Raw genomic sequence first — 24,312 nt, 5'->3', positions numbered from 1 at the left:
GCCAGCTGAATTGACTTGTGTATCTCCATGACTGTCCCTGAAGCCACATTTTCCTAGCTAAACCGTTGTGATATGATCTGTTCAGCACTTTTATGATGCTGACATTTCTTTCTCTTACTCTCCCTCCCATTCCAAATAAAAGATTATAGAGTAGAAACATGCAAATGAAAGTTTATCTTTATACACACTGTTACAGCAGCTGAATCCACAGAAGGCAACTGCCTATTTGTCACAGTCATATCCACTGCTTAAAGCTTTTTGGGGCTTGTGAAATGTTTAACAAACTGACATTTGAGACGAAAATGTAAACACGTCTGGAAAGAGTGCTGAACAAATCCTGATTGAGCTCACCGGACCATATAGCCAACAAACCAAATATGGGGATCAATCATTACTTTTGGCTTCTCTCTATGTAAGTCAAACTTAACTTTAATAATTGTATTATGTTGTAATTTTTTCTCACCTAGTATAGTATACGTATTACACAAATATTTCTCAAAGGTTTCCTGTTTTTATTTTTGATTGTTGTTTGAGAACAATTTCAACTTTTTTTCTGATGTTCAAATTTCTAAAGAAATTAGCAATCGTCATGTCTGTCCCCCACCAGAATAACTTACTGTTCGGGTACAGGAACAGGTTTCAATGATAACCCAGCTGTCAATCCAAGATTTTATAACCTGAACTGGATGAAGTCTATACCTGATGAGACTTCAGTATCTGCTATCGCCATTCCTGGAACACATGGAAGCTTATCATTATATGGAGGACACCTTATTAAATGTCAAGTTTGGACCTTAGAAGAGCAACTTAAAATGGGAATACGGTATTTAGATTTGCATGCTGGGATTTGGTTGCCTAATCAAAAGCATGTTTATATCCAGAATAGTCACTGGATGCCTTGGAAACGAATTACATTTGATACAGTCCTGAAGATCATTTTCAATTTCTTAGAAGTTCATAGCAGTGAGACCGTGCTAGTAAAAGTGACACTACATGGTGTTAACCAGTTGAAAGTCGTAGTACTGATCGATAAATTAATTGAAAAGTTCAAAAATCAAATATGGACCAAGTTCTCAGTACCAAACATGAAACAGGCAAGAGGCAAGATTGTTCTTCTCCGAAGTGACACGTTCCATTCTGGAACCGAAAACCATAAATCATTTTTCTTTGAATATAATGAGCTAAAAAGAGTTGAAGACAAAATAAAGCAAATTAAGTCAAGCCTATGCCACCATCAAATTGTGCTAACTGACAGTGCAGCATCAACTTGGGAAAGCCCTAAAACTTTGGCTAAAAAAGTTAACAAAAAGCTTAATAAATTTGTGGTGCACCATTATAGAACCTCCTTAAATGCAGGATGCTTGGGTATCTTAAGTGTTAACTTCCCCAGTGCTGATCTTATTAAAAACATCATTCAAATCCAACCATGCAAATGTAGTAAAGGTGCAGAGAAAGGACAAAGACCTGATGGAGATAAGCCTCAAATAACTGAACCACAAACCAACCAGGACATACAGAAAACACCTGAATCTGACACTACAACTTCAACAGCACCACTAACATCTGGGCAGGATTCAGAGACAACACCTGAACCAGCGCCTGAACCAGATTCAACACCATCTGGGCAGGATTCAGAGACAACACCAGAACCAGAGCCTGTACCAGCACCTGCACCTGAATCACCACCATCTGGGCAGGATTCAGAGACAATACCTGAACCAGCACCTGAACCAGCGCCTGAACCAACACCTGAACCAGCGCCTGCACCAGAATCAACACCATCTGGGCAGGATTCAGAGACAACACCTGAACCAGCCCCTGAACCAGCCCCTGAACCAGCGCCTGAACCAGCTCCTGCAACAGATTCACCACCATCTGGGCAGGATTCAGAGACAATACCTGAACCAGCACCTGAACCAGCGCCTGAACCAGAATCACCACCATCTGGGCAGGATTCAGAGACAATACCTGAACCAGCACCTGAACCAGCGCCTGAACCAGAATCACCACCATCTGGGCAGGATTCAGAGAGAATACCAGAACCGGTACCTGAACCAGCGCCTGAACCAGCGTCTGAACCAGAATCACCACCATCTGGGCAGGATTCAGAGACAATACCTGAACCAGCACCTGAACCAGCGCCTGAACCAATGCCTGAGCCAGTGCCTGAGCCAGTGCCTGAACCAGCACCTGAACCAGAGCCTGAACCAGCGCCTGAACCAGAATCACCACCATCTGGGCAGGATTCAGAGACAATTCCTGAACCAGCACCTGAACCAATGCCTGAGCCAGCGCCTGAACCAGCACCTGAACCAGCACCTGAACCAGAATCACCACCATCTGGGCAGGATTTAGAGACAATACCTGAACCAGCACCTGAACCAGCACCTGAACCAGAATCACCACCATCTGGGCAGGATTCAGAGACAATACCTGAACCAGCACCTGAACCAGCGCCTGAACCAGCACCTGAACCAGAATCACCACCATCTGGGCAGGATTTAGAGACAATACCTGAACCAGCGCCTGAACCAGCACCTGAACCAGCGTCTGAACCAGAATCACCACCATCTGGGCAGGATTCAGAGACAATACCTGAACCAGCACCTGAACCAGCGCCTGAACCAGCGTCTGAACCAGAATCACCACCATCTGGGCAGGATTCAGAGACAATACCTGAACCAGCGCCTGAACCAGCACCTGAACCAGCACCTGAACCAGTGTCTGAACCAGAATCACCACCATCTGGGCAGGATTCAGAGACAATACCTGAACCAGCACCTGAACCAGCACCTGAACCAGCGCCTGAACCAATGCCTGAGCCAGTGCCTGATCCAGCACCTGAACCAGCGCCTGAACCAGAATCACCACCATCTGGGCAGGATTCAGAGACAATACCTGAACCAGCACCTGAACCAGTGCCTGAACCAGCGCCTGAACCAGCGTCTGAACCAGAATCACCACCATCTGGGCAGGATTCAGAGACAATACCTGAACCAGCACCTGAACCAGCGCCTGAACCAATGCCTGAGCCAGTACCTGATCCAGCACCTGAACCAGCGCCTGAACCAGAATCACCACCATCTGGGCAGGATTCAGAGACAATACCTGAACCAGCACCTGAACCAGTGCCTGAGCCAGTGCCTGAACCAGCGCCTGAACCAGCGTCTGAACCAGAATCACCACCATCTGGGCAGGATTCAGAGACCACACCTGAACCAGCACTTGAACCAATGCCAGAGCCAGTGCCTGAACCAGCACCTGAACCAGAGCATGAACCAGCACCTGAACCAGAATCACCACCATCTGGGCAGGATTCAGAGACAGTACCTGAACCAGCACCTGAACCAGCACCTGAACCAGCGCCTGAACCAATGCCTGAGCCAGTGCCTGAACCAGCACCTGAACCAGAGCATGAACCAGCACCTGAACCAGAATCACCACCATCTGGGCAGGATTCAGAGACAATTCCTGAACCAGCACCTGAACCAGCACCTGAACCAGCGCCTGAACCAATGCCTGAGCCAGTGCCTGAACCAGCACCTGAACCAGCGTCTGAACCAGAATCACCACCATCTGGGCAGGATTCAGAGACAATACCCGAACCAGCACCTGAACCAGTGCCTGAACCAATGCCTGAGCCAGTGCCTGAACCAGCACCTGAACCAGCGCCTGAACCAGCGTCTGAACCAGAATCACCACCATCTGGGCAGGATTCAGAGACAATACCTGAACCAGCACCTGAACCAGCACCTGAACCAATGCCTGAGCCAGTGCCTGAACCAGCGCCTGAACCAGCGCCTGAACCAGCGCCTGAACCAGAATCACCACCATCTGGGCAGGATTCAGAGACAATACCTGAACCAGCACCTGAACCAGCACCTGAACCAGCGCCTGAGCCAGTGCCTGAACCAGTGACTGAACCAGCGCCTGAACCAGCACCTGAACCAGCACCTGAACCAGCGCCTGAACCAATGCCTGAGCCAGTGCCTGAACCAGTGACTGAACCAGCGCCTGAACCAGCACCTGAACCAGCACCTGAACCAGCACCAGAACCAGCGTCTGAACCAGAATCACCACCATCTGGGCAGGATTCAGAGACAATACCTGAACCAGCGCCTGAACCAGCGCCTGAACCAATGCCTGAGCCAGTGCCTGAACCAGCACCTGAACCAGCGTCTGAACCAGAATCACCACCATCTGGGCAGGATTCAGAGACAACACCTGAACCAGCACCTGAACCAGCACCTGAACCAGCGCCTGAGCCAGCGCCTGAACCAGTGCCTGAACCAATGCCTGAGCCAGTGCCTGAACCAGCGTCTGAACCAGAATCACCACCATCTGGGCAGGATTCAGAGACAATACCTGAACCAGCACCTGAACCAGCACCTGAACCAATGCCTGAGCCAGTGCCTGAACCAGCATCTGAACCAAAGCCTGAACCAGCACCTGAACCAGAATCACCACCATCTGGGCAGGATTCAGAGACAACACCTGAACCAGCACCTGAACCAGCACCTGAACCAGCACCTGAACCAGCGTCTGAACCAGAATCACCACCATCTGGGCAGGATTCAGAGACAATACCTGAACCAGCGCCTGAACCAGCGCCTGAACCAGCACCTGAACCAGCGCCTGAACCAGCGTCTGAACCAGAATCACCACCATCTGGGCAGGATTCAGAGACAATACCTGAACCAGCACCTGAACCAGCGCCTGAACCAGCACCTGAACCAGCACCTGAACCAGAGCATGAACCAGCACCTGAACCAGAATCACCACCATCTGGGCAGGATCCAGAGACAATACCTGAACCAGCGCCTGAACCAATGCCTGAGCCAGTGCCTGAACCAGCACCTGAACCAGCACCTGAACCAGCGCCTGAACCAATGCCTGAGCCAGCGCCTGAACCAGCGCCTGAACCAGCGCCTGAACCAGAATCACCACCATCTGGGCAGGATTCAGAGACAATACCTGAACCAGCACCTGAACCAGCGTCTGAACCAGCGCCTGAACCAGCGCCTGAACCAGAATCACCACCATCTGGGCAGGATTCAGAGACAATACCTGAACCAGCGCCTGAACCAGCACCTGAACCAGCACCTGAACCAGCGCCTGAACCAATGCCTGAGCCAGTGCCTGAACCAGTGACTGAACCAGCACCTGAACCAGAGCCTGAACCAGCGCCTGAACCAGAATCACCACCATCTGGGCAGGATTCAGTGACAATACCTGAACCAGCACCTGAACCAGCGCCTGAACCAGCGCCTGAACCAATGCCTGAGCCAGTACCTGAACCAGCACCTGAACCAGCGCCTGAACCAATGCCTGAGCCAGTGCCTGAACCAGTGACTGAACCAGCGCCTGAACCAGAATCACCACCATCTGGGCAGGATTCAGAGACAATACCTGAACCAGCACCTGAACCAGCACCTGAACCAGCACCTGAACCAGCGCCTGAGCCAATGCCTGAGCCAGCGCCTGAACCAGCGTCTGAACCAGAATCACCACCATCTGGGCAGGGTTCAGAGACAATACCTGAACCAGCACCTGAGCCAGCACCTGAACCAGCGCCTGAACCAATGCCTGAACCAATGCCTGAACCAGCGCCTGAACCAATGCCTGAGCCAGTGCCTGAGCCAGTGCCTGAGCCAGCACCTGAACCAGCACCTGAACCAGCGCCTGAACCAATGCCTGAGCCAGTGCCTGAGCCAGTGCCTGAACCAGCACCTGAACCAGAGCCTGAACCAGCGCCTGCACCAGAATCACCACCATCTGGGCAGGGTTCAGAGACAATACCTGAACCAGCGCCTGAACCAATGCCTGAGCCAGTGCCTGAACCAGCTCCTGAACCAGCACCTGAACCAGTGCCTGAACCAATGCCTGAACCGATGCCTGAACCAGCGCCTGAACCAATGCCTGAGCCAGTGCCTGAGCCAGTGCCTGAACCAGCACCTGAACCAGAGCCTGAACCAGCGCCTGCACCAGAATCACCACCATCTGGGCAGGGTTCAGAGACAACACCTGAACCAGCGCCTGAACCAGCGCCTGAACCAATGCCTGAACCAGCGCCTGAACCAATGCCTGAGCCAGTGCCTGAGCCAGTGCCTGAACCAGCACCTGAACCAGCACCTGAACCAGCGCCTGAACCAATGCCTGAGCCAGTGCCTGAGCCAGTGCCTGAACCAGAGCCTGAACCAGCACCTGAACCAGCGCCTGAACCAATGCCTGAACCAGCGCCTGCACCAGAATCACCACCATCTGGGCAGGGTTCAGAGACAACACCTGAACCAGCGCCTGAACCAGCGCCTGAACCAATGCCTGAACCAGTGCCTGAACCAATGCCTGAACCAGCGCCTGAACCAATGCCTGAACCAATGCCTGAACCGATGCCTGAACCAGCGCCTGAACCAATGCCTGAGCCAGTGCCTGAGCCAGTGCCTGAACCAGCACCTGAACCAGAGCCTGAACCAGCGCCTGCACCAGAATCACCACCATCTGGGCAGGGTTCAGAGACAACACCTGAACCAGCGCCTGAACCAGCGCCTGAACCAATGCCTGAACCAATGCCTGAACCAGCGCCTGAACCAATGCCTGAGCCAGTGCCTGAGCCAGTGCCTGAACCAGCACCTGAACCAGCACCTGAACCAGCGCCTGAACCAATGCCTGAGCCAGTGCCTGAGCCAGTGCCTGAACCAGAGCCTGAACCAGCACCTGAACCAGCGCCTGAACCAATGCCTGAACCAATGCCTGAACCAGCGCCTGCACCAGAATCACCACCATCTGGGCAGGGTTCAGAGACAACACCTGAACCAGCGCCTGAACCAGCGCCTGAACCAATGCCTGAACCAATGCCTGAACCAGCGCCTGAACCAATGCCTGAGCCAGTGCCTGAACCAGAGCCTGAACCAGCACCTGCACCAGAATCACCACCATCTGGGCAGGGTTCAGAGACAATACCTGAACCAGCGCCTGAACCAATGCCTGAGCCAGTGCCTGAACCAGCACCTGAACCAGTGCCTGAACCAATGCCTGAACCGATGCCTGAACCAGCGCCTGAACCAATGCCTGAGCCAGTGCCTGAGCCAGTGCCTGAACCAGCACCTGAACCAGAGCCTGAACCAGCGCCTGCACCAGAATCACCACCATCTGGGCAGGGTTCAGAGACAACACCTGAACCAGCGCCTGAACCAGCGCCTGAACCAATGCCTGAACCAGCGCCTGAACCAATGCCTGAGCCAGTGCCTGAGCCAGTGCCTGAGCCAGCACCTGAACCAGCACCTGAACCAGCGCCTGAACCAATGCCTGAACCAGCGCCTGCACCAGAATCACCACCATCTGGGCAGGGTTCAGAGACAATACCTGAACCAGCACCTGAACCAGCGCCTGAACCAATGCCTGAGCCAGCGCCTGAACCAGCGTCTGAACCAGAATCACCACCATCTGGGCAGGGTTCAGAGACAATACCTGAACCAGCACCTGAGCCAGCACCTGAACCAGCGCCTGAACCAATGCCTGAACCAATGCCTGAACCAGCGCCTGAACCAATGCCTGAGCCAGTGCCTGAGCCAGTGCCTGAGCCAGTGCCTGAACCAGCGCCTGAACCAATGCCTGAACCAATGCCTGAACCGATGCCTGAACCAGCGCCTGAACCAATGCCTGAGCCAGTGCCTGAGCCAGTGCCTGAACCAGCACCTGAACCAGAGCCTGAACCAGCGCCTGCACCAGAATCACCACCATCTGGGCAGGGTTCAGAGACAACACCTGAACCAGCGCCTGAACCAGCGCCTGAACCAATGCCTGAACCAATGCCTGAACCAGCGCCTGAACCAATGCCTGAGCCAGTGCCTGAGCCAGTGCCTGAACCAGCACCTGAACCAGCACCTGAACCAGCGCCTGAACCAATGCCTGAGCCAGTGCCTGAACCAGAGCCTGAACCAGCACCTGAACCAGCGCCTGAACCAATGCCTGAACCAATGCCTGAACCAGCGCCTGAACCAGAATCACCACCATCTGGGCAGGGTTCAGAGACAACACCTGAACCAGCGCCTGAACCAGCGCCTGAACCAATGCCTGAACCAATGCCTGAACCAGCGCCTGAACCAATGCCTGAACCAATGCCTGAGCCAGTGCCTGAGCCAGTGCCTGAGCCAGTGCCTGAACCAGCACCTGAACCAGCACCTGAACCAATGCCTGAGCCAGTGCCTGAGCCAGTGCCTGAACCAGCACCTGAACCAGAGCCTGAACCAGCGCCTGCACCTGAATCACCAACATCTGGGCAAGATTCAGAACTCTCCTCCGAAACAGTGCCTGTAACAGAATTAACATTTGGGCAAGATTCAAAGGACAGACAAAGCAGACAAGGATCACAACTGATTAATGCACCAGTCACTATGCCTGCAGCAGCACCTGAGTCACATCCAGCTGTGCTCCTTAATATCCCTCTTACAATAGATCACAAGCTACAACCACAGTGGAGAAGGCGTAATTGTCATAGAGGGTAAACAGAGTATGAAATGTATCACTGAAGTAATTAAATTATGTTCTAGTGAAAGAAGAAAACAGTGAAATGGAGTTTTGTCCTGAAAACATAAATAAATTCTAAGAACAATTTCTTTAATATTCACATGCATTTCCTGAAAGAAAGTGCATTTCTTGGGCATGGGTCTTTGCAAAACCAAACAATGGAGTTAAACAAGAAATGTAGTGACAAAAAATATATTTCCTAAAGATGGCAAAGTGATAAAAACAACCATGTTTTTTCAAACAATGCATCAAAACACACATTTACACGTGCAACCATTTATCTGTAATAAGCACAAAAAGGGAAAAATAGAGAAGTAGTGAAATATTTTCTATCCACTCTTATTCCTCTACAGTGATGTCATCATGGTTAAAGTCCATGATGATGTCATAATGTTTCCATTGCCAGCCATTCATATCATCCAATTTGTTTTAGATCATGGGTAGTGTTTTTCATGAGAGATGCTAAGTTTATGTCATCCTACATTTACACAGAGGTGAGAAGTATAAATCAGTACAATTTTGAGGTACCACAGAGCAAATATTGTACTTTTACTCCACTAAATGCATTTGATAACTTGAGTTACTTACTTTCAAATTAAAATTAATAATGCAAAATTTAACCAACAAATAAATTACGAGGAATTATTCGGTTGAGATAAGCCTTTATTGATCCTGGGGGGGGGGGGGGGGGGGGGGGGGGGGATTCCCAAGCTACTATTAGTAGCCTATAAAGTAATTAAAATTTAGCTTTACCAGCTGCAACATTAAAATACTCATTGATGCATAAATATATATAATCTAATATTATAATGTACGTGATTCTGAAAGGGACCATTATATATAATCAGTAGTTTCGTATTTGCTACTTTAAGTAGCCGATGTGAGGCTAATATAGTTTTACTTTCAACATTGGGGTGCTTCTTCTGCTCTTACATGTAGGCTATTTATTGTCTTGTTCATGTTCCTAATTTATTCGTATGTCATCGACACAAGCGACCTGAATGAAGATAGAGCTTGTCATAGTATTCTCACTATTGGTGTCTGAGCATGTGACTCGCCTAACCTCCACGTTGGTCGCCTGCTGGCTGGCTGTTTGATGATGTCAAGAAAAAGGAAAAAACCCTACTTCCTTGTACCGACTCGCAACTCAAACAGACGCTCCTTGTCGCTGCACTCATCAGCTGTGACAGACTCGTTCACCTGAGCGAAAAGACGCATTTAACAGAACATTTGTGGATTTTAAAGACCAGCGCGCAGGTAAGTGTCTGTTTCTTGTCTTGTTGAGTTGAAATTGAGCGGAAACAGCAGGAGCGACTTTTTTTTTAAACCTCAGTTAGCCACAATTAGACTGCTGCTCTGTGTTTACAGTGGACACACACAAAATGAGAAACCGTGGACTTTCACTGTTCTTGTATTAATTTAGATAACGAGAGAATGAGACAAAACAACCCTGTTCTGAAAGTTTATTTCCTCTCTCACTTCTCCTTTTGTATCACATTAAACTTTCGTCATGGGATGATGATGATGAGGTACACCGAGAGGCAAGGATATAATGGTCAGGACTGAACAAAGTATTTGATTTATGATTTTCTGCGACTATAATAACAAATATTCGTAGGTTTCAATCTATCAAATGTGAGGATTTGCTGATTTTCTCTTTTTTATGTGAAGTGAGTCTTTCTGGGCAAAACAACATTTAAATACACATTGGTCTTTGGGAAAGTGATGGACTGGATGGAATAATTTAATTTATAATAATAAAACATTTTTTAGACATCGACTCATTATCAAATCAAATATCAGAAATCAATAATGAAAATAATCATTACTTGCTGCCCTTAAAATAAGTATCTGATATAGGACACAATTTAAGCTGTATGAGATGAAAAGAAGAACAAAGGGAAGATATAAAGTAGCAAAGTAAGTTTGAGAGGAAGAAACAAAAGTATACAAAAGTCAATCAGTAAAAAATCAGTATATCTGCTGATTATTTTTTAAGTAATTGAATCATAGCTTTATCTATAAAATGTACAACATTCTGATAAATGCCTACGATTATTTTGCACACCCCAAGGAGGTGGGTTCAAATTACTTGTTTATCCAACTAACAGTTAAAATATAAATATTAAATATACTACACACTATATATACTATATATACTAAATATACACTATACACTAAATATATTTCAGTTTAATTTAATATATGACTAAGAAAAGCAAATTCTCACATGTGAGATGCTGGAAACAGAGCATGTTTGGCATTTGTGTTACTGAAACAATTAATATATTGTTATTCTGTCTTTTAGGATCACAGACTGGTGCAACAAATTTTTTCCACACAGGTGGAACATGATCAGTCAGCAGAGAGCGAGAAGAGATGAACGCTGAAGTAACTCTCTACCCTTCTGTACACCCATGGACTAAACGCTCCAACACTACCTCTCTGAACCCCACAGGCTCTCACACTTCTGCATGGATCTTCCCTTCAGTCCCCCGGGCTCCAAACTCCTGCGTTGCTTCCTTTGAGAAAATGTATCCCAGCGAACCCAACCTCTCCCCAGACCCCCAGCACCTGGAGGCCCCGCTGGACTTCTTCCACAAGCTCGGGTACTCCACGGCTCAGGTTCAGGCAGTTCAGCAGAAGTTTGGCCCAAACATGGACACAGATAAAGTTCTGGGGGAGCTTGTTAGGATCGGGGCTAGTCGGGAGGCCAATCAGGGGCCGGTGACCACGATGTCGGTGTTGGTGCCCCGAGGGGACAACCAGGCTGGGGGCCCAACCCTGCTGCTGCCTTTTAGTGTATTGTCTCCGCAGAACAGGGAGGAAAGTGGCGAGGATGAAGATGTTCTAAGACCCATTGTTATAGATGGGAGCAATGTGGCCATGAGGTGAGAGACTCCACAGAGTAAAAACTACAGCTGAAATCATTAATTAGTTAATCGACAGAGAATTCATTAGCAGCTACTATGTTAATTGATCATTTAAGTAATTAGATTCTTTTTATACGCCCAGTTTCACTGGTTAAAGCTTTTTAAATGTGACATTTTTGTGCTTTCCTCTGTTTTTTTTAAATCTCAAGCTGCTGTGATTAATTGATTAGCAACTATCTTGATTATTGAATAAATTTTAAAGTAATTTTTTTAAGCAGAAGTTTGCTCAAAGCAAAGTTTGATGCTTTTCTTTGTCATAGAAAACTGAATATGTTTGGGGTTTGGACTGTTTGTCGACATTATATTTTTGTGGCATTTTTTTTACTGTTTTTATAAGGTTTAATAGACCAAACAACTGATTGATTAATCAAGAAGATAATCGATAATTAATAGTTAGTTTCAGCCCTGATAAAAACCTGTCTCCTGCTGTAACTTTTCCCCCCACCTGCTTATTGCTTGATTACAAGTATTTATTTTTGTCTTATAGTTATGGTTATTATCATAAGGTGTCCCATAGCAGCTACATGAACCACTATTCATTTCACCGTAAGTGTTGTTTTGCAACAAGAGCAAAGTCTCTTTCACACATGAGGGGCTTTATTTTGCAGATTAAGCCAAACTACGCATATGTAGAAACATCACCAGTGAAAGTAACACCTTAAAAAACCCATGACAGACATTTAATTTTACCTTGAGTCAAATGATGATTCACTTAGTTTCTTCTTTTGAGGTCGTCTCCCTACTTACTGAGGTGACAAGTACTTGAATGCAGATGTGCCTTGTAGGCAACTAGGGGAGGTTCCAGCTTCACTGACTCACATCAACCTGTCTGTGGTTATAAGATAGTGATATACAGATTTCTGATGAATATAACAACTATTACTAATAATAACAAGATGACCAGCTCTTTGAGGTTGTACTTGGGCACAACAGTGCTTTCAACTAAATGTTAACCTCAGCATGCTAACATGCTCACAGTGACATGTTGATAATGTTTACCATGTTTATTATCCTTGTTTTGCATGTTAGCGTGCCATCATTTGCTAGCAGTAAATACAAAGTGTAACTGAGGCTGATGGGAATGTCATTAGTTTTGCATGTATTTGGTCTTAAAGGCAGTTAAGTCCTGTTTTACATGAAGATGGCAATATGACAAATCAGAGTTTAGCCAATGTGATTGACAATTCACCATAAGGGAAACTGGAATGTCTTTACAAAATGTCCTGGCAATCATTTCAATAGTTGTCAAAACATTTCGCTCAAAATCACAAATGTCAACATCCTGTTGCATTAGTGGAATAGTCAGGGCTATTATTATCTACTTAACAATTGTAATAAATATTTAATAAATAATAGTTTTAAAGATCACACATTTTAAATCTGAATGACAAATGTTTTTGACAAATAGGTCCAAGCTTACAGAAGGCTACATGCTAACTATTTTCTCTGTATTTGCGTTGCACATCGCCTGAGGGATTGTTCAACACAAATGACAAATTAATCATTTTACTCAGGGGACGATACACCACTTTGAGAGTTAAAAGACAAGCAGGAACTGATGTTTTTTGCTCAACTTTGCAGCACCACTTTGACTGAACTCTTACTCAGTCATTTCCCTCAAACATCTTTTCATACCTGTTAACTTTTCCACAGTTTGAGGAACAGAGAAAATGGGCTAGGGATTGAGATGACAAAAAGGACAGTGTGTAAACTCTGCAGAGTATCTACACCCCTCTAGGCTTTCCCAGACAGGCACGCCTGTTCATGCAGACAGACAGGCAGCTCGAGCATGCAAATCAGAGCATGTACATCTATGTGTGCTTGTTTCCTTGAAGACCAGCGCTGCTTATAGGAAAGACCTCATTTTCAAAAGGAACAGGCCTGACCACATTTTATGCACCTACTGTATCCAAACAGAATCAGAGGGCTCCAAACACTGATAACTGTTATATTTTCACAGTATTGCTCTGCTAAAGTAAATATACAGGGACAGTGTGTCATACTGTATGTTTAGATTTGTACCAATTCCTCAGTTTAGATGCTCTGACCCTATGTAGACCTACTGTACCTCTGAACTGAGCCAGGCTATCTTTGTGCTGAAATAAGCTAACTGGCTGATATAAATATTAATCTTGTCATCTAAATCTTTTCAATAAAACAAATATCTGTGTTTATCAAAATACCAAACTATTCCTTTAAAGGATCCCAAACTCCAAAAGGTTGTTTTGTGATGCAAAGTGTTGCTTTGCTTTGATTTCTTCTACCTGTACAACATGGTTGCTCAGAGTTTAGTATTATGGGAAACTCACTGATTTAGATTTAAATGTTAGCTGGTAGATATTAGAGCTGAAACAACTGATTAGTCAATTGCCAGTAAATTAATGGCCAACAATTTTGATAATCGATTAATCATTTTATCAGCAAAAATGCCAGAAATGGCCTTGTTCTAGCTGCTCAAATGTGAAAATTTGCTGTTCGGCTTCATTTTCTATTATACTAAATTCAGTATCTTTGAACTTTCGACTGTTTGTCATCCGTTTTCCCTGATTTCAATTTACTCATTCAGCCATGGGAACAAGGAAGTTTTCTCTTGTCTTGGAATCCAGTTGGCTGTCAACTTCTTCCTGGAAAGAGGCCACACTGAAATCACCGTGTTTGTTCCCTTGTGGCGGAAGGAGCAGCCCAGGCCAGATGTTCCAATCACAGGTAAGAAGACATTTGTTTGAATGTTTTCTACTTCCTGCTTCGTCTTTACACCGGCCTCATTGTTAATCAAAACCACAGTGTGGTTGTTTGTACCACTGTGAGATCTTATTATGAGTATTTATGTGATTAGAAAGGCAGATTGTGCATCTTTTTGCCATGTTTAAAAGTAAAATAATTTGTTGATTAATAAACTGAGAAAAACTTTATAGGTTCGAGAGAATTTGGCTTTTATTGTTTTATCATTATAATCTGACTATCTTTGTGTTTTAGACTGCTGGTTGGATAAAGACATCTAAAAATGTCAACTTGTGTTTCAGGGCTTTAGTTTTAAAGGGCATTTTCACTATTTCTTGATATTTTTTAGAAATAAAACATGGGTGAGTGCAGGAATCCCTCACCATAGTGAACAAATACGTCAGCACTAAAAGACTATTAGAGAAACTAATTGTCAGTATAAACAATAATAGAAATAAGCCCCATTTGAGATGGACCTGAAAGCCAGAGCCAAGATTCACATACAAGAACAGCTCTATTAAAAGAGCAGGACATGACTTTTGCTCTGATGCAACTGATGATTTTCAGTGTGAGCTGTATTACTCAAAATGGGAAATACCCCATGAAGTTTTTTTTCCTAATGTTTTATCTGTAATATATGCAGCTATAACTCAAAAAATGCAGGGTTTTTCCGATGCTTTATGATGCTAAAAGATAACCATTGGAACTGTCACCGTCAGTGATTGTTAACAGCCTTTGGTGGCCTACATTTAGAAGCAACTTTTGGCCCCATATTGCTTGGTAGCTTTATGAGGATGAAGAGATTTCTGATGCTGATACATCGTTGTTTGTTTCTTTCTTTTTTTTTACAGGATGTAAAAAGGATCTTAGTTAAATATTTAACTAGGTTAAATCTGTCTGCTGGGAAATCCCCAAACTAAAATGCAGCAGTGGCTTCCTGAAGTGTAATGCGTGCCTTTATTTGTGTATGATTTACTTAAAATAAAATCAATGTTTGTACAAGAACAATGTATCATGACAACGTGAAAACGATGTGCTCGTAGTGATGAACCTATCCCTCAACTCTTAAGCTCCCTTCAGCCTTATGGAGCTTTATAGTGAGTGTCAGCTCTTTATTTAGCCATCCAGTCACAACTTTACTTTACTGCTTTGATTAGTTTTAATTAGTTTTTAAAGTGGGTTTGCTAGTTTAGTTTTTAGTTTTTGAAAATGCTTAGTTTTAGTTTAGTTTCATTCATTTTAGTTTCAGTGTTAGTTGTAGTCTATTTATGTAATACAGTGAACATGTACAGCTGAACCAAAGCAGGTGTTACCGGCTTGTCAGGACCTGCCATACTCTGCTTCTGATTGGCTAGTCGTCCTTAACTAAGTAGTGCACATATGCAACTCCAACGAAGTCCGTAGTCCTTCAGTCCACAGCTAAAAGGGAGTGTTCAACACACAGGGTGAAAAGAGGTGTGGCAATGAATGTATGAAGAAAATATTGTCTTTCTTAAAAGTAAACCATGAAAACCTATTCTGGTACAACCCCTAAATAAAGTTATGAACCTGAAAATTTGCATAATACGAAAACCTCTTGAAAAAAAAAAAAAGATTAGCCTTCTTGTGCAAGCTTTTCAAATGGACTTTCAAATTCGTGATATTTTTTTCCTTAAGAAATGTTACACATATTTCATCACCTTCCACTGCACTTGCTCTTATTTGAGACACAGCCATATTCAAAATAATCCCAAATGGGACTCTGCCGCCATGATGCCAGGCAAGGGGCATGGACTTTAACTGGCACAGCTAAGAAATTGGAAGTTAGATTTCATATCCACCCAAAATACTAAGTTTATGTAGGCCCTATTAAATAACCTGACAAAGATGAAAACTAAAGACATTTATTCTACAGTTTTGGTTTATTTTAGTTTGTTTTGGAAACAGACAATACTGTTTCAGTTAGTCATTTTTATTTTGGAAAGCCTAGTTTTTATTTTTATTTCAGTTAACGAAAATGTGTTTTCACACCTAGTTTTTGTTATTTGTCAGTTTTCATTAACAATAGTAACCTTGCACACCTGGCATTTGTTTTCAGTGAATAGGCTGTAAAAGCCCACTATACGCTGTGCATAACTAAATAGCAGACAGACTCAGTTAGCAGCTAGTTGGTGAACATAGTGGAGTATTCAGCGGCTAAAGAGCAAGCTATTTCCCCTTTGGCAGACAAAAACGGAGCAAAAAGAAGAGTGAATATTGGAGTTGCTTTCATCAGGTGGACCAGAAACAGACTCCAAATGATTAATAATGTTGCTCTGTAACTACTGGATGTGTAAATAAGCAACTGTTTGCAAAAAAGTTTATCATATCAACTTAAAAGGTGGTGGTATGTCAGTGTGTACAACTTGTTTCCACTGTCAACCAGTGGCCAAACAGAAATCAGTTACTGCAGGTTTAACAGTGACCTAATGTGACTTTTATATTTGCTTCACAGATCAGCACATTCTGCGGGACCTGGAGAGGAAAAAGATTCTTGTGTTCACACCGTCGCGACGTGTTGCAGGCAAACGTGTGGTCTGTAATGACGACTGCTTCATTGTCAAGCTGGCCTATGAGTCTGACGGCATAGTCGTGTCCAACGACATGTACCGGGACCTTCAGGGGGAGAAGCCGGAGTGGAAGCGCTTCATCGAGGAGAGGCTGCTCATGTACTCCTTTGTAAATAACAAGTGAGTTCTGCCTTGTTGATACTGAGCTTCCCTCGTTGTGTGTGAAGCAGTACTTTCAGACTAATGTTTGAATTTCACCCGACTCAGGTTTATGCCTCCTGATGATCCTCTGGGCCGCTATGGACCGACCCTGGAGAACTTCCTGCGGAGGTTTCCAAAGACCCAGAAAAAACATCCATGCCCTTATGGTGAGAAAACTTCTATAACAAATTCCTGGTCCTGTCTGGTATTGACACAAATGCTGTCCATGTTATACTTGATATTTTTAGCCATACAAGTGGCATTTTTTGGTCTACAAATTTTGTTTCAAAATGAATTATATCAACAAGTTTTAGATGGATAGCCAAAAAAGTTAATACAAATATAAATTTTCCCTCAGGATGAATTATTTGGTGATCTCTTAAATTCAAAATTTGACAATGTCTAATACTTATTTGTAACTAGATATCTAAAAAAACTAATGACATTCCCATTAGCTTCAGCTGTACTTTATGTTTAGTGCTAATTACAAATGTTAGCTTGCTCACACCCTAAACTAACATGGGGACTATGTTGAACAACAGCATTGTGAGCATTTTAGCATGCTGACTTTAGCATTTAGCTTAACGCAGAGCTCACAGAACCACTAGCAAGGTCTCTTAGTCTTGTTAAAACACAGCAAAACAATTTGCATGCTCTAAGATGAACCGATATTGTATTGATCGTAAGGGCAGCTTGGCACTTTTCATGCAAAAATTGACTCGGACATTTTACTATTATCTTCATTTTGTTATTTTATTTTAAATGTTGTCTATGGTTGCAAATGAGTTCTCTTAAGAGTTTTTTGAAGGTCTATAAGAGTAAAAGGCAACAAATTAGCATGTTAGCATTGTGATTGTGAACATTTTAGCAGGCTGACATTAGCATGCATCTTACAGAGCCATCTGAGTGGCTCTAGTCTCTTATCATCTCTGTTAAATTCTTCTGTTTTGTTCTTCTTTCAGGAAAAAAATGTACTTATGGAATCAAATGTAAATTCCACCATCCTGAGCGAGCCAAACAGTCCAACCGCTCGGTTGCCGATGAGCTCCGGGAGAACGCTAAGCACCCTATGGCTCAGAAACAGTCTTCAGCTCGCTCTAGTCCTGTGCCTGGACAGAGCCTCTCGTTGGTGGAGGATATGGCGAAGAAACTAACTCTGCAACATGAGAGTGGCTCCTCAAAGAAAGATCAGAAAAATGAACATGTAGCTCAGGTGAAGGTGAGTCACCGCTCCAGCAAGAGGGCCACAACCAGAAAGGAGAAGACCAGCCAACACTCGTCTTCTGACCACAGCTCAGTGAAGCATTGTGGCTCTCACGAGCAGCTGGACTCTGGTTTAGGCTCCATTGACAGTCAGCCAATGGAGACTCATTGGAGTGATCACCACTATAGGAAGAAATACGGGAGCTCTGAGCACACCCACAGTGTAAGACAACAGTACAGCCCTCCTGGAAGCGCACCATGCAGCTGCTGCTCACATGGCCCTTCCTCCAGGGGGACCACGCCAGTTTTCCATCACCACAACCAGCATTACAGCCTTGGGCCTGTCAGCAGCCACAGCTCTGATATGACTCCCTACAGCCCGCCTCATCATGCAAGCTACTGCGCCTACCCAGTCAGCATTCCGGCGTACAGTCAGCCGACAGATTTTCTGCACAGCGGAGTCCACAGCCGCCAACAGCAGCAGCAGTACTGGTCCGAACCATTCGGGGCTCATCCTCCGGCAGTCCGCAGCCTGCCAGGGGACCACTCGCACTGGGAGCCTCCTCAGAGTACACAACCGAGTCCCGGCGGGGGGGGGGAGAGAGAGGTTGTCCGGAAGAAGCTCCTTGCTATCTTCAGTGCCCACTTGGTGGACACGGCCATGGACATGTTTCCCCAGCAGATGGATCCACAGAAGCTAGTTGCCGAGATCCTCATGCTGCAGAGTCAGAACAGGTCGCTGAGATGAGTCCAGTGCCATTCTGAACCCACGTCTTTCAGTAGAAAGACTAAAAGGATAAACATGAGTTTGTGTATTTTTGTATTGTGGTATCCACCTTGCTAAAAAATATTTGAATGCTTTGGAACTATGTTACGTTGTAAGTTGCCTCAGTGAGCTGGATAAAATAAGTGCCAGTATTCAGTTGATACAAATTGTATCTTTATTTAAATGTAATGTAAAAGGACAAAGATTTAAATGCCACATAATAGGATGTAACTCATAAAGAGCGTTCATTGTCTACTTCATTAGGGAAACTTTTATGCAATCTAGTACAACCATAAAATCTACTTTTATTATCCCTACTGACGCTGCCAGAGAATGAATGTTAATGATAGTGTTTTGTTTTTTTGTGGTGTGGGTGAGATTTATACTGAATATAAAAATGTGTCATATTGGCACTGTGTGCTTTCACAGCCAACTATTGTAGGGTTAGGCATACCTATCGTTCAATAAAAGTGTCTTGATGAAATGATAACATTGAGTTATTGTGGGGCACAACTTCTAAAGGCACACTAAATAATAATTAATCTCTCAAAAAATGAGATTTGAAACTTTAAACTGGCTTTATAATGCTTTGTATTGTATTATTTATTGTGTTTTTGCATTTGTTCTTGTGATACTTTGTCCATATTGAGACGAGAATACAAGAAATTGTAATATTTTGTAACTGTTCATCTTTTTCGGGATCAGACCCAAGATGACAACATAACTGTCAGTAGAGACAGTTAAACAAAAGTGTTTGTCAGTGTTTAATTTATAGTGACATTTATACTATTACATAAGTCCGAGCATGACAAACCTTAATGTTTTTATTTCAATGAGGAGTAAAAATTGTGATTATCTCTGTTGCAAAATAAAAATGAACATGATATGGTGATTTGTGATGTGTGTGTGTGTGTGTGTGTGTGATAGAGAGAGCTGTGAAATACTTGTCCCGAGTCTCGTCAGCACAGGTAAACTCAGGTCTTCTGCTAAATTTATTTTCACACCTAAAATCTTATTTACAAATACGTAGATTTAACAATATACATATATATGTTTTCATGCAGAAGCTTGTCTTGTGCCTGGAGTCAATTATTGACTCCAGGCACAAAACAATTATTCCCTTGTTAATCAATTAATATTTTTGTTTATAAAATTTTACGAAGAAGCAAAAAGCCAATGACAGTTTCCTAAAGGAATTAAAATGGCAAAAATTGTTGCAACTATATTTGTGTCAATCAAAATACTCTTTTTTTTAAATGAACAGTTAATGAAATCGTGAGTCAGGGCCAGTCTAACATTTTGGTAATTTAATGTTGTCCAACAAGTTTGTTTACATAGATAATAAGTATAGGCATAGTATAAGTAAGGCAAGGCAAGGCAAGGCAAGTTTATTTGTGTAGCACATTTCAACAACAAGGTAATTCAAAGTGCTTTACATAAAACATAAAAGCAACAGGGAAATATAACAAAAGTTACAGTGTTACAATCAGGGTTAAAAGAGTTAAATGGAAAATAAAAACAGGCTGAGGGGTTGAGCAAATAATTGAGTTACAATCATTTTGAAAAGAGAGTAAACAGAGAAGTACACTTAATCTACTCTCTCTAGCTAGTCTGTACTTGGGTCCACAGCAATCTTTGGGTCCAGTGAAACTCCAAAAACCCTCAGACACTACAGAGAAACCAGGACATGTCTGTCAGCAGGCCACTTTGATCCAGTTATACTCTAGACCCACCTGCGCATTTACAGGTGGACAGAGGTTCCTGCAAATTACTCGGGCGCGAAATTTAAGACCGCTTCCTTCACTCTGTTCAATCTCACTCCCACAATCATCCAACTCAATTATCTACTCATTTCTCACTGTGTAAATATTTAATTAAAAGCAACCGTAAAAAACTAAAAACAAAGTCAAAGAAAACAGAACAGTAAAAGTTACAGTGCAGTGTAAGTTATCAATCTACTAGTTAAAGGCAGTGGTAAAAAGAAAAATCTTAAATATTTAACTAAAAGCAATGGTAAAAAGAAAAGTCTTCAGTCTTAATTTAAAAGAACCGACAGTTTCAGCAGGCCTCCAGTTATCTGGGAGTTTGTTCCAGATATATGGAGCATAATAACTGAACGCTGCTTCTCCTTGTTTAGTTTTGACTCTGGGGACAGAAAGCAGACCTGCCCCAGATGACCTGAGAGGTCTGGATGGTTCATAATGAAGCAGAAGATCAGAAATGTATTTTGGCCCTAAACCATTTAGTGCTTTATAAACTAACAGCAGGATTTTGAAATCAATTCTTTGACATACAGGAAGCCAATGTAAAGACCTCAGAACTGAAGTGATGTGATCCACCTTTTTGGTCTTAGTGAGGACTCTGAATCAGCTGCAGCTGTCTGATGGATTTCTTAGGGAGCCCTGTAAGGACACTGTTACAGTAGTCGAGTCGACTGAAGATAAATGCATGGATAAGCTTTTCCAGGTCCTGCTGAGACCTAAGTCCTTTAATCCTTGATATATTCTTCAGGTGATAGTAGGCTGACTTTGTAACTGTCTTAATATGGCTCCTCAAATTCAGGTCTGAGTCCATGACTACACCAAGATTTCTGGCTTGATTTGTGGTTCGTAACATTACTGATTGAAGTCAAGCACTGACTTTCAATCGTTCCTCCCTGGCTCCAAAAACAATAACTTCAGTTTTATCCTTGTTTAATTGAAAAAGATTCTGGCACATCTAATCGTTGACCTGATCAATACAGTTACTCAGCACCTGTATGGGATAATAGTCCCCTGGTGAAATGGTTATGTAAATCTGTGTGTCATCTGCATAATTATGGTAACATATTTTGTTGTTTTTCATAATCTGAGCCAGTGGAAGCATGTCAATGTTAAACAAAAGAGGTCCCAGAATGGAGCGGGTGTTGAGTAATTCAGTTTATTGTAGGAAGTATGCAGATCCTAATTTAAAAGCAATACTGCAAAATAAAAACTAAACAAAAGTCCTGCACTGGAAATGTCACTTAAAATAGAGTACTTCACAGATTTAGTAATGCACTCCCATACTGGTCTTACAAAGGATAGTTTTAAAAAAAAGTATAAAAATCTATGCAGCAGAACCAGAGATATTATATAAAAGGTTTTATACAACTTTGTCACATAGGAAAGACAGACAGATGCTTTGTCTGCATATTTGTATCACTAATTTCACATTCTGTGTAAATACTTTGGGGAAGCATTCATATCCTTTACTTAGTAAATGTTGCAATATTGCAATACATAAATACATAACAAGTAAAATTCCTTCAGTTGATATGTCACTTAAGTAAAAACTGCACAGCAGTTTAAATAGAAAAAAGGCCAAGTGACTCCACTATGCACAGCAATACAGAAACAGGCTGTAAAAAAAGCAGCAGCTGCTATGGACTGATGAGTCAAAATGTGAAATATTTGGCTGTAGCAGAAGACAGTTTGTTAACCGAAGGGCTTGTTCCTTGCAAGTCTGGGGATGCATTTCTGCAAATGGAGTTGGAGATTTGGTCAGAATTAATGGTCTTAAAGCTGAGAAGTAATACTTCTCATCATGTAATACCATCAGGGAGGCATCTGATTGGCCCCAAATTTATTCTGCAGCATGAGAATGACCCCGAACATCCAGCAAAAGTCACTAAGAACTATCATCAGCTCAAAGAAGAACAAGGAATCCTGGAAGTAAAGATCTCAACATCATCGAGTCTGTCTGGGTTTACATGAAGAGAGAGAAGCAACTGAGGCTGCCTAAATCCAAAGAAGAACTGTGGTTAGTCTCCAAGATGTTTGGGCCAGCTTACCTGCTTTTCCTTGTTGAATGTTGTCAAGTAGAAGTACAAAGTGGTATAAAATGGATATACTCAAATTTGTATCTGTTTACCTTTTCCACAACTTTCTATGTGCAGACAAGTTGAGGCGTCTTTGCATAGCACATATACCTGTGTACAAAAAGTTGTGTAAAAAATCTCCTCTGTGCAGTCTGAGCACATGGACTCAACAGGTCATCAGGTTAAAATACACTTTACGAGATTTAAAAACTTATTCTTCAACATAAAACCACAGCTAAACGGCATTTAGTTAATTTAAAGCAGCAGGTTGTTCAAATTAAATTTGTTTTTGTAGGAGGATCAGATAATGATCCATTTTGCTGGTTTCAGATAATAGAATATAATGAGGTGCGAGAAAGTTTAATTTTAAATCACTTACTGACGATTTGGTTTAAATTTCTTTAAACATGAAAAAAAAACTTTACTTGTTTGCATGAGTCAGGTGTTGAATATAATGAGCAGTGTGTTCAATGATTGCTTCAAATATTGTTGAACAATGATCATGTTTGGTCATGGGACACTTAGCAAACACAGACTGCCGGAGGAACATCCATGACATACAAAGATGTATGAGTCATTCACGGAAACAGTTTTGCATTGAGCTCTTACTGTACTTCCCCTGCTTACGGTGCAATTTGATATCAACTCAGTACATTTAAGCACAGTCAAATGCACATGAACATTGCAGGTACACACACACATACCTGAGCGAGAATATGGAACAAAGAAATATTGAATTTCAGCAAACTGTAGATACTGTAAGATAAAATAAAACTTAGACAGAGAAAATATAGTACAAGAGAGCCAAACGTTTGATGCTTTAGGAAAGTTTTAAATGCAGTGAGTTGGCTATGTGATATGAGAAAGATATTATTATTAGGCTCATATTATTATATGAGAAAATGATCACAGTCACTCCTAATTTAACCGAAAAACAGCTTGTCGTAGTTTGAAGGTTAAAGGGAAACTCATTGACATTTTGGGAAATATTTGATTTTTTGTTGATCAAGATCAACAAACAAAGTGTGGAGACATTGTCAGAGTGAAACGTCCCACTTTCACTGGAAAAGATGAGATTCTTGGAAAGAGAAACCAAACGAGAGACCTGACTCCAAACCACATTTTTAATCTGATTGAACTTTGTTCAGCATTTTGCCGCATAAGAGAAGATCTTTATCACTTTTTTAATCGTGAAAGCAGGCCGGCTGTCTCTCCTCTTGAACCTGCAATAACTGAATTTCTGGCCACTTACCTCATTTCATATCATGCACAAACCTGGCAGATTGCACATATTTGTTGTTAATTGTTAATCTTTGTTGTTTTATATTTTTATATTGTCAATTTATATATTTATGTTCACAATATTCTTTTCCTTTGCAATACGTCTGCACAATACAAATTCCTCATATGTGTAAAACATTACTTGGCAATAAAGCTCCTTCTGATTCTGATTGGGCAAAAGAAAGTTGTGAACACAACACTGACATGCCTTTTAAGTTGATGAACTTGTTAGCACACAGTTGTTTGTTTACACATCCTGCAGATGCAGAGCAACATTATACAAGGTACAAGGTACATGGTCAACATGGTTGTAAA

General features: G+C 43.0%; 2 protein-coding genes across 2 annotated transcripts; both read left to right on the top strand.

Annotated features, from left to right (window-relative positions):
- The first annotated feature begins 216 nt into the window (after positions 1–216).
- Positions 217–8,815, top strand: LOC119907050 (titin-like). Its single transcript, XM_038724601.1, has 2 exons — positions 217–412; positions 608–8,815. The coding sequence occupies exons 1-2, from the start codon at positions 378–380 to the stop codon at positions 8,502–8,504; spliced, it is 7,932 nt and encodes a 2,643-aa protein (XP_038580529.1). The 5' UTR covers positions 217–377; the 3' UTR covers positions 8,505–8,815.
- An 818-nt stretch (positions 8,816–9,633) lies between these two features.
- On the top strand, positions 9,634–19,770 carry si:dkey-206d17.12 (uncharacterized protein LOC563108 homolog). The gene is made up of 6 exons (XM_038724602.1): positions 9,634–9,783; positions 10,835–11,417; positions 14,026–14,165; positions 16,654–16,888; positions 16,976–17,076; positions 17,872–19,770. Exons 2-6 carry the CDS (start codon positions 10,906–10,908, stop codon positions 18,858–18,860), a joined length of 1,977 nt encoding a protein of 658 aa, XP_038580530.1. The 5' UTR covers positions 9,634–9,783; positions 10,835–10,905; the 3' UTR covers positions 18,861–19,770.
- The last annotated feature ends 4,542 nt before the right edge of the window (positions 19,771–24,312 follow it).

This window comes from Micropterus salmoides, unplaced genomic scaffold, assembly GCF_014851395.1.
Source record: "Micropterus salmoides isolate LMB-PRFRI ecotype aquatic unplaced genomic scaffold, ASM1485139v1 Ms_hic_scaffold_17, whole genome shotgun sequence".
In the NCBI taxonomy this organism is placed as follows: Eukaryota; Metazoa; Chordata; class Actinopteri; order Centrarchiformes; family Centrarchidae; genus Micropterus; species Micropterus salmoides.
Note: the sequence above shows the minus strand (reverse complement) of the source record. Positions and strands in the feature narration are given on the sequence as shown.